This window comes from Seriola lalandi, unplaced genomic scaffold (assembly GCF_002814215.2).
Source record: "Seriola lalandi dorsalis isolate HSWRI2012SDOR001 ecotype SW California unplaced genomic scaffold, Sedor1 jcf7180002054340, whole genome shotgun sequence".
NCBI classification, from domain to species: Eukaryota; Metazoa; Chordata; class Actinopteri; order Carangiformes; family Carangidae; genus Seriola; species Seriola lalandi.
In genome coordinates this window covers 6,005-17,908 of record NW_019524893.1, presented here as the reverse complement: position 1 = coordinate 17,908, position 11,904 = coordinate 6,005, and the positions used below count along the sequence as shown (strand labels likewise).

The 11,904-nt window shown below is 36.0% G+C and overlaps 1 protein-coding gene across 1 annotated transcript; it reads right to left on the bottom strand.

Moving 5' to 3' along the window:
- Window positions 1-4,924: 4,924 nt before the first annotated feature.
- On the bottom strand, window positions 4,925-11,695 carry ptpro (protein tyrosine phosphatase receptor type O; the record flags this gene model as incomplete). The annotated part of the gene is made up of 8 exons (XM_023407615.1): window positions 4,925-8,788; window positions 8,963-9,086; window positions 9,410-9,545; window positions 9,957-10,111; window positions 10,368-10,490; window positions 10,734-10,868; window positions 11,391-11,467; window positions 11,605-11,695. Coding segments are annotated over 7 exons (822 nt in total), but the record flags the coding sequence as incomplete, so codon positions are not given.
- Between the last annotated feature and the right edge of the window lie 209 nt (window positions 11,696-11,904).

The window sequence follows — 11,904 nt, the reverse complement described above, 5'->3', positions numbered from 1 at the left end:
CGTTTTTTGCCATACTATACTATACCGTTTTTTGGCATTTTTCTTCCATAAAATATTTTGCCGTTTCTTGGACTTTTATGCCTTAATATACTATCTAGTTTGATGCCTGACCATACTATGACGTTTTTATGACCTTTTATGCCTTAATATACTCTGTTGTGTTGTTTGACATTTTATGCCTAATTATATTATTTCATCTCATGCCTAACCATACTATGACCTTTTTATGACCTTTTATACCTTAATATGCTATCTTGTATTTTTGGCGTTTTTTGCCATACTATACTATGACGTTTTTTGGTATTTTTCTTCCATAAAATGTTTTCCCATTTTTTGGCATTTTATGCCTTAATATACTTTCTCGTGTGATGCCTGGCCATAATATGACGTTTGTATAACATTTTATGTCCTAGTATGATATGTTGTATTTTTGACGTTTTTTGCCATACTATACTATGTCGTTTTTTGGCATTTTTCTTCCATAAAATATTTTCCCATTTTTTGGCATTTTATGCCTTACTATACTATTTAGTTTGATGCCTGACCATACTATGACGTTTGTATAAGCTTTTATGCCTTAATATGCTATGTTGTATTTTTGACGTTTTTTGCCATACTATACTATTTTGTTTTTTTTGGCATTTTTATGCCTAATTATATTATTTCATCTCATGCCTAGCCTTACTATGACGTTTTTATGACCTTTTATGCCTTAATATGCTATGTTGTATTTTTGACGTTTTGTGCCATACTATACTATGACGCTTTTTGGTATTTTTCTACCATAGTATACATTGACCTTTTTTTAGCACTTTTGTGTCTCACTATACTATGTCGCGTTATGTTTAACTATACTATGACATCTTTAATAGGTGGATTACTAGTCTGTGAACTATAGCAGCTTGTGGTACAATGGTAAGAACAGCTACCTCTTACTCAGAAGGTTGTTGGTTCAATTCCCAGTAAAATGCTAAACAGTCATGTGCCTTTTTTTAAAAGAATTTTAACACCATACTATACTATGTCGTTTTTTGGCATTTTTCACCCATAAAACCTTTTCCCATTTTTATGGCATTTTATGCCTTAATATACTTTCTTGTGTGATGCCTGGCCATAATATGACGTTTTAAGACCTTTTATGCCTTTATATACCATGATGTATTTTTGTCGTATTTTGCCCTACTATACTATGACACTTTTTGGCCTTTTTATGCCTAATTATATTATTTCATCTCATGCCTTGCCATACTATGACGTTTTTATGACATTTTATGCCTTAATATACCACGTTGTATTTTTGACCTTTTTTGCCATACTATACTATGTCGTTTTTTTGGGCATTTTTATGCCTAATTATATTATTCCATCTCATGCCTAGCCATACTATGACCTTTCTATGACCTTTTATGCCTTAATATGCTATGTTGTATTTTTGACGTTTTTTGCCATACTATGATGTTTTTTGGTATTTTTCTGCCATAATAATTTTTGCTGATTCTTGGCATTTTATGCCTTACTATACTATCTAGTTTGATGCCTGACCATACTATGACGTTTTTATGACCTTTTATGCCTTAATATACTATGTTGTATTTTTTGACATTTTATGCGATACTATATTATTTTGTTTTTTTGACATTTTATGCCTAATTATATTATTTCATCTGATGCCTAGCCATACTATGACGTTTTTATGATCTTTTATGCCTTAATCTGCTATGTTATATTTTTGACGTTTTGTGCCATACTATACTAGGACGTTTTTATGACCTTTTATGTCTTAATATACTCTGTTGTGTTTTTTTACATTTTATGCCAAATTATATTATTTCATCTCATGCCTAGCCTTACTATGATGTTTTTATGACATTTTATGCCTTAATATACCACGTTGTATTTTTGACCTTTTTTGCCATACATTTTTTCTATGTCGTTTTTTGGTATTTTCTGTCATAAAATATTTTGCTGTTTCTTGGTATTTTCTATGCCTGACCATACTATGACGTTTTTATGACCTTTTATGCCTTAATATACTCTGTTGTGTTGTTTGACATTTTATGCCTAATTATATTATTTCATCTGATGCCTAGCCATACTATGACCTTTTTATGACCTTTTATGCCTTAATATGCTATGTTGTATTTTTGACGTTTTCTATGACGTTTTTTGGTATTTTCTGTCATAAAATATTTTGCTGTTTCTTGGCATTTTATGCCTTACTATACTATCTAGTTTGATGCCTGACCATACTATGACGTTTGTATAACATTTTATGCCTTAAAATACCACGTTGTATTTTTGACCTTTTTTGCCATACTATACTATTTTGTTTCATTGGCATTTTTATGCCTAATTATATTATTTCATCTGATGCCTAGCCATACTATGACGTTTTTATGACCTTTTATGCCTTAATATGCTATGTTGTATTTTTGACGTTTTTTGGTATTTTTCTGCCATAATAATTTTTGCTGATTCTTGGCATTTTATGCCTTACTATACTATCTAGTTTGATGCCTGACCATACTATGACGTTTTTATGACCTTTTATGCCTTAATATGCTATGTTGTATTTTTGATGTTTTTTGCCATACTATACTATGTCGTTTTTTGGTATTTTCTTCATAAAATTTTTTGCTGTTTCTTGGCATTTTATGCCTAAAAATACTATCTAGTTTGATGCCTGACCATACTATGACGTTTTTATGACATTTTATGCCTTAATATACCATGTTGTATTTTTTGACATTTTATGCCATACTATACTATTTAGTTTTTTTGGCATTTTTATGCCTAATTATATTATTCCATCTCATGCCTAGCCATACTATGACGTTTTTATGACTTTTCATACTTTACTTCACTATTACATTTGACTATGACGTTTTTTGGTATTTTGTGTCATATATACTAGGACGTTTTTATGACCTTTTATGTCTTAATATACTCTGTTGTGTTTTTTTACATTTTATGCCAAATTATATTATTTCATCTCATGCCTAGCCTTACTATGATGTTTTTATGACATTTTATGCCTTAATATACCACGTTGTATTTTTGACCTTTTTTGCCATACATTTTTTCTATGTCGTTTTTTGGTATTTTCTGTCATAAAATATTTTGCTGTTTCTTGGTATTTTATGCCTGACCATACTATGACGTTTTTATGACCTTTTATGCCTTAATATACTCTGTTGTGTTGTTTGACATTTTATGCCTAATTATATTATTTCATCTCATGCCTAGCCGTACTATGACGTTTTTATGACCTTTTATACCTTAATATGCTATGTTGTATTTTTGACGTTTTTTGCCATACTATACTATGTCGTTTTTTTTGGCATTTTTATGCCTAATCATATTATTCCATCTCATGCCTAGCCATACTATGACCTTTCTATGACCTTTTATGCCTTAATATGCTATGTTGTATTTTTGATGTTTTTTGGTATTTTTCTGCCATAATAATTTTTGCTGATTCTTGGCATTTTATGCCTTACTATACTATGTAGTTTGATGCCTGACCATACTATGACGTTTTTATGACCTTTTATACCTTAATATGCTATGTTGTATTTTTGACGTTTGTTGCCATACTATACTATGACGTTTTTTGGTATTTTTCTGCCATACTATTTTTTGCCGATTCTTGGCATTTTATGCCTTACTATACTATCTTGTTAGATGCCTGACCATACTATGACGTTTTTATGACCTTTTATGCCTTAATATGCTATGTTGTATTTTTGACGTTTTTTGCCATACTATACTATGTCGTTTTTTTTGGTATTTTCTGTCATAAAATATTTTGCTGTTTCTTGGCATTTTATGCCTTACTATACTATCTAGATTGATGCCTGACCATACTATGACGTTTTTATGACATTTTATGCCTTAATATACCATGTTGTATTTTTGACCTTTTTTGCCATACTATACTATGTCGTTTTTTTTGGCATTTTTATGCCTAATTATATTATTCCATCTCATGCCTAGCCATACTATGACGTTTTTATGACCTTTTATGCCTTAATATGCTATGTTGTATTTTTGACGTTTTGTGCCATACTATACTATGACGCTTTTTGGTATTTTTCTACCATAGTATACGTTGACCTTTTTTTAGCACTTTTGTGTCTCACTATACTACGTCGAGATATGTTTAACTATACTATGACATCTTTAATAGGTGGATTACTAGTTATCGAAATATAGCAGCTTGTGGTACAATGGTTAGAACAGCTACCTCTTACTCAAAAGGTTGTTGGTTCAATTCCCAGTAAGATGCTAAACAGTCATGTGCCTTTTTTTAAAAGAATTTTAACACCATACTATACTATGTCGTTTTTTGGCATTTTTCTTCCATAAAACCTTTTCCCATTTTTTTGGCATTTTATGCCTTAATATACTTTCTCGTGTGATGCCTGGCCATAATATGACGTTTTAAGACCTTTTATGCCTTAATATACCATGATGTATTTTTGTCGTATTTTGCCATACTATACTATGATATATTTTTATCTTTTCATGCCTCATTGTACTATTACATTTTAATGACCCTTTATGCCTTACTATACAATGACGTTTTCATGACTTTTTATACCTTACTACACTATTACTTTTTTTATGACTTGTCATGCCTTACTATACTATGACCTTGTTAGGACTTTTTATGCCTTACGGTTAGCTGTCACAACTGTTATATTAGTCTTACAGGCTACAGTGTACTATGACTTTTATGCCTTACTTTACTATGGCGTGTTTATGACATTTTTTACTTACTTTACCATGAATTTTGTTGCCATAATCCAAGGTTCTAGGATTGAATCCCAGTCAAATCAAAATGAAAAAAGCTGTGATGTTTCCTCAGTCGTAGAACAATTCCTTTAAGAGCTTGTAGATAGAAAGTAAAAGGCGACACGTGTAACTGCAACATTTTATTTTGTTCCAACACACACACATTAAAACTCTGTGATGATGATCCGAGTTCAGGATCATCCCTCAAATTTTAAGTGACACAATGCACAAGAATGGCACCAATGACGTACAAGTTTGACTGGACACACACTAAGCAAGAGAAAGAATTGTAGAAGAGTGTACAGTGCTGAGCGTCAGGACATTGTCTGCAGGTCGTCTGTCAGTTTTTATTCTCTTTTTTTCTTTTTTCTTGTGACAGTTGAACCAAAGAGTGTTTCTCCGGCCACAGACAAGTTCTCCAAACACGTGTTTGTCCGTTCACGTCGACGCTGACGCCCCGAGAACCCGAACCATTGTAGTGATGAGAGAACGAAGCTTCTGGCTCAGGTAATGATGATTCACATATACAACAACTTTTAAAAAACAAACCTCTAAAGCAACATTTCCACAAGAATTACTTTGTAATGACGAGTAGAAACAGAATAGTTAAGCAGTAGTAGTATGTACAGTACATTTGATATCTAATAGTGAAATGAAACCTAGTTCAGATCGAGTGGCGACCAAAGTACCGAACCTCTGAGGGTCCGAGACAGAGAACAGGTACAGACTTCAGGTGTTTGAACCGCAAGGCAACAAGGACGAATCATTTCACAGGTCAACACTGACGTGTCAGACGACTTCTTTACAAACATTCGTTAATTAAAATTTTCTACAAATTACAAACAAGGTGTCGTCAAAATAACGAAACAGCTTTTTCTTTTATTAAAATTTTACTACTTTGGGTTCCAAACCAGTTTTTTAAAATTAGAATTAAGTTGGAGAGTTTGATAAAAAAATGTGCATTTATAAAAACTTTGAGGGGTGTAATACAATATTTTAATAATTGGGGATGTTATATCAAATTTTGAGATTAAAATTATAATTGTATGAATGTATTTCTTAAAATCTTAATTTAATGTACTAATAGTATTATACAATTTAATACTGTATTTTATTAAACACTGATCTATTGGAGAAATTAGTCAATTAAAGCAAAACTTTATCAAAATTTGACTAAAACAAAATAGTTTTTGTAGGAAACTGTATTTCCAAAGTAAAACTATTTCTACAGAAAAGTCTAACAGCGTTTACTGAGGTGCTGAGTAAACGCTGGTGTCAGAACTAAATCTTATCTGTTTAAATCAATCAAATCAAGTTTATTTATAATGTGCATTTAAAACAAACACCATAAATGTAGGAAAATGTATTTTATATTGGACTGAAGGGAACGGTGTTGTGCTGTGCTCTTATTTTGACGACACCCTGTACATCCTGAATGGAGTGTAAAAGGTTAAAGGTCGACCACTCGTCTGTTCAGTAGACATTCTCTACAGTCAACAGGAAGTGACAGATGTGAGTTTTCTTTTGGCCTTCAGTCAAATCTTCAGTAGAAAGATGGAAAATGACAAATCATCGTTAATAACTCTGATATGATGAACGAGCAGACGAACGGCTTCACGACTAGTTTCTGTACAGAAGTCGTGAGTTCAAGACAGACGTGGAGAGCTGACCCGAGCCGGGATCAAACCAGGGGCCACTAGGGGCCCCAGAAAAACCCAGTGTAAACTCTAATATGTTTCTGTTTATTTTTAATATCACACTCACTGATTCTGTTACGACGCCCAAAAATTTCATTAACTGTCCAACAATGTGAGAGAATCACACCCAGACTCTCATTTACAGGCTCTGCATCAAAATCAATATCACAATCTGGTGTTTATTACATCATTTCTGAGGTCACTACGACATATTTCAATATAGATTCTTTTGGAAGATTAATTCACAAAATATAGGAGATAAAAATAATTTAGTTAGCAGTGCAATAACACATTTTGGGTTTATGACCTAAATGTAGCAGCATTATAAAAATGTTAAGGTCACAGATTTTAATATTTCTGATGCCACAACCGTGTTGTTGCATTTAACACATTACAGATTAGAAACAGTGGGACTGATGATTAGCCCAAATTTTGTAAATGCAAATTTGGGCTCAATATTAACATTTTCATTTCCAATGTAAATGTAGGACAAACTATATAAATAAAGTTTGAACATGAATTTTATGGTCACTTTATTGGTATTTGGGGAATTATTTCAAATATTGTGAATGAAATGATATGTGTGTGTCTAAATAAATTGATAGATTTTTATTTAAAATCAATTCAGCTGTATAATGTGGGAAATAAACCAATTTGTTACTTTCACCATTCACTTTCAGAAATTACCTGAAAAGTGTAGAGAAATATTAAATTTGAAGTTTAGAATAGTGTCTGAGGATTAAATATTTTTGCTGTGGAAACAAATTTTTGATCATAACAAAAAATAAAAAAATGAGGGCGCTGCAACAAAATCAGTGAATGTGTCTCAAAGTGAAAATGTAAACGTTTTGTTTTCTGTGTGTTTGACAGAGTTTTATTAAATTGATATTAAGTGTTTACATGTTGATATTTTGACTGAGAACAGAAATGATGTCTGGGCCCCTGAACGGCTCCAGAGATGATGAGTAGATATGTTTCTGTCATTTCCCGCCTTCAGAATCAGAGCGGGAAACCTGATCTCAGGTGTTGATGTCACGTCTTAGTGGTTTTGGCAGTTCACCGTCTCCAGGTGAGCGACGTCAGATACGATCATTTCTCTGCTGATTGTTCACAAACCTCTCGTCCTTCATCAGAGCAGAGGACGGACGTGGAGCGACGCGTCTGAACAGAAACTCTTCCCTTCTTCAGTCGGCAGCTCCGAGTCCTCAGTGCAAATACAAACTACAGCTCTACGACCACAGTCTCTAAACTGGCCTCTGATGGCGGGACGGCGGCGCTCCACAGAAAGGCGTCCGTTCCCTTCCACTGTTTTGTGCCCTTTAGTTTTGTGCAGACCAGCAAACATTCACGTGTTCGACGTTGATTCGACCAAATAAAAACGTGTCGATGCGTTCAGAGAAACCAGGACAAAGTTTTCTTCTTCTGCTGCTTTAAATCTGAAACTTTCAGCAAGTTCAAACTAAAAGGTGATTTCACCTCCAAGATATTTTTTGTCAGTGTTGGCGTCTTCACCCTGGACTGAAACAGGAAGTTCCTCCAAAACATTTTTAGTCGTTTTTAGTGTTTGATTAAAAAACAGCAAATAATTCACAAATTAAAAAGCAGCGTCAGCATGTGGAGACTTTAAACTTTGTGCTCATCGTTGGTCCAAACTCGACCTTCTGTCGAACGCCTGCTGGGTTGATTCAGTGAGTGTTTCCTGTGCAGCGGTCCTGGCAGCTCGTTAGCATGTTAGCGCTGTTGGAGTTTATTCGTCGACATGTTTCAGTCCAGTGTTTGTGTGTTGGCAGTGTGTGACGTTGTATCTACAACCAGGACGGCTGCAGCTGCAGGAGGTGAACACACAGACTAACCAATGAGGAGGAGGAGGAGGAGGAGGAGGAAGAGGCCGATGTGCTTGCTGGTTTTTCAGCGACTCCTGAGATTAAAAACATAAATAAAATGAGAAACTGCTGACTCAGCTCCACCCACTCGTCATCTGAACGAGGACGGACACAGCGCAGACGTCCAATCAGCAGACGGAGCCGGTAAACGCTCCCCCCGCCCCACGTTGACGTGAGTCAGTCCAGTTCAGAGGGCGGGTCGTGGTCGAACATGTCGGTCAGTCAGTGAAGGCTCCTTAAGGCAGAACTCCGTCCCCCGAGCTTTAACACTAATTCAAACAAAAAACTGGATCCATTTTTTCCTCTGGCGTCGTTGAGATGTTTGTTTTATTTTTGATACTGATGATGAAGCGAATCTTCTTCTGCAGAGAATGGATGCCTGAAGCACAGGAGGTCGGGCGTGTTCACAGCCTGCAAGACGAGGAAGAGGGAGGGTGAAGGTGGATCATAACATCTGGAAGAACATCTGTTTATTGGTCTTTATAATGCTAATTTCTCTTTAACTGTAGAAACTGTCGAGTGTTTCAGACCAAATGAACTTCATTCTGTCCTGATGAAGCTGATGATGATGATGCTGTGACTCACGTCTGGAGGACTCTCATCATTATGTCTTGCTGGCGTTCTCGTAGATGACATCAGAGGTGATGGACTGCTGCTTCTTCTTCTGCCACATCAACAGGACGCACTGGTGGATGAACACGTACTGCTCCTGCACAGAAGAAGAACAAACAGCTTGAAGACGGACGTCTTCATCCACATTTAAACTAAAGGCTGCAGTTCAGCTGCTGAACGCTTCAACCAGCTGCTACAAAGAGACACAAAACACAAAGAGACGAGAGTCAACCACAAAGACTCAGAGCAACAACCTGGAAAATAATAATAGAACAGAATAAAAATCAAGCAAACACTGAGACACAGGAGTTAATGAACTCTGACTCCCTCAGAATCCAGACTGGACCACACACACACATATACTGTGTATATATATATATATATATGTGACAGACAGGACATTGACCCGTGTGTCCTCACCTCGGTCTGGACCATGGACAGACGGTGTGACCTCATCTCTGACACCATCCCCAGGATATCGGCGAACTCGTGCTCTCTGATGTGCTGCATGAGACGATCCAGAGCGATGAAGGTCCCGGTCCTGCCCACTCCAGCACTGAGGAGGACAGACAGAGATCACCATAACAACAGAGATCACCATAACAACAGGAGGAGGGCGAGTGACATCACGGACATTACATCACTGTCAGAGTGAGATCTGACTTCCTGCTGCGTGACTCAGCGTCTCTCCTGAAGTCAAACACTGAACACTGCTCATTAAAAACTACAGTCTGCAGCACGCACGCACGCACGCACGCACGTACGCACGCACGCACGCACGCACACACACACTGTTATAACTGTGTTATAACCTGTTTATAATTGTTTATTTCTGATTTATTAAGTGTGAACAACTGAATTAATAAACTGATTATAAACCGTCTAATCCAGATGTTTTCAAACTCTTGGTACTGATGTGGCTCTGAGCCGGTCTCCAGAGACCCGGTCTCCAGAGACCCGGTCTGACCTGCAGTGGACTACGATGGGGTCTTTGGTCCTGTTGGCCTGCTGACGGACGATGTGGACGAACTGCAGGATGCTCTCGATGGCGTTGACCGTTGGGACGCCGTGATCCGGCCACGAGGTGTAGTTCAGGTGGAGGACGTCCTGAGTCTCGTCGGCCTGCAGGGGGCGACACAGACGTTTTATTTAAGAGTTTAAAGTGTGTTTATTGACTGACAGAAAGAAAACTGACAGGAAGCCAAATAAAGCATTGATTATTGATTATGTATTGAGTTGATTTGGAGATTCAATAGAAATAACTTCAGATATTTTTTTCTCATAATTAAGATAAAAAAGATGATTATTAATCAAAATCAACTGGTGGCAGCATCTAGTGGCCACCAGAGGAACTGCGGCTTCAGGGCGGTAAACTCACATATCCCAGTCTGAACTTCCTGATGGTCCACTCTGGAGCCTCGGACTCAGAGAGCATCTCCACACTGATCTCTCCGTACATCACCGGCTCGTCTGTGAACGGCCAGTAGTGATCGCACTTCACCTGAGAACCGAACATCCACAACAAACTGAGAAACTCAGATTCCAAAACATTTAATAATAATAATGAGAATAATGAGTTTGAAAATGTTCTGGATCACTTTACAGTTTCAGTGTAAAGTCACTGTCACGTCTGTGTTCTTGGATACAATGATATATTTCTTAACAACAGTAATATTAATGTTGGAGTCATTAGTGTAATTAGAAAGTGACTGTAATAATGTGTTTGTGACAGAGTGAGACTCACCCTCCGTCGCTCGTTACACTGAGTGAGCATGACGATGATGGGAGACTTCTGCTGCAGAACCATCCTCCAGAAATCATTACGGGTCTCGGGCAGAGGACCCTGAGTGGCGATGTACTCTTTAGCATGTTTGTATCCCTGAGTGTCAAACACAGAAACACAGTGTTAATGTCACAGTGTTACATCAGTGATACTGTCAGAACAGCATGTATTTTACATTTAAGATTTATAAATGTACATTTATTTTAACACGTTGACTTTGGATTCAAATTTTATTATCGTGAAAAAATCGTAAAATCATTATCATGGATTATATCTATATATTATATATCTACATGATTAACATGGACTATATCTATATATTATATATCTATATCATTAACATGGACTGTATCTGTATATTATATATCTATATCATTAACATGGACTATATCTGTATATTATATATCTACATGATTAACATGGACTATATCTATATATTATATATCTACATGATTAACATGGACTGTATCTGTATATTATATATCTATATCATTAACATGGACTGTATCTGTATATTATATATCTATATCAGTACTGTGGACTATATCTATATATTACATATCTATATCATTAACGTGGACTATATCTATATATTATATATCTACATGATTAACTCACAGGTATGTAGTTGGCGTTGATGTAGTCTGAACCTTCATCGTTGTGCATCGAGATCAGCTTCACTCGACTGAAGTCGTCTACAGAGAAGAGGAAGATTTCTCTACGTCACTCCATGTTTCATCATCATCATCATCAAACATCATGTCAACATGTCATGTGATTAAATATTAATGTGAATGTTGGCGTGGCGACCGCTGACAGGAAGTGAACTCACAGGGGAGGATGTTGGTGTATCTGTTCTTGGGTCTGTTGACGGGCAGGTCAGCTGCATCATGGGAAAGATCAAGGCCGACGCTCTTCAGCTCCTGAAAAACGTGAATAATAATAATAATAAATATAATAATATAATAATGAGATTAACCAGCAGCTGCTTTTGTGTTAAAACATCTTAAAGAAGTCGTTAATTTGAATAATCATAGAAATCGAAATGGCATTTTCTCATCTGAAAACTCACGACTTTATTTACTGAAACAAAAAGAGCCGTGAAAACAACAAAACAAAACACACACACACA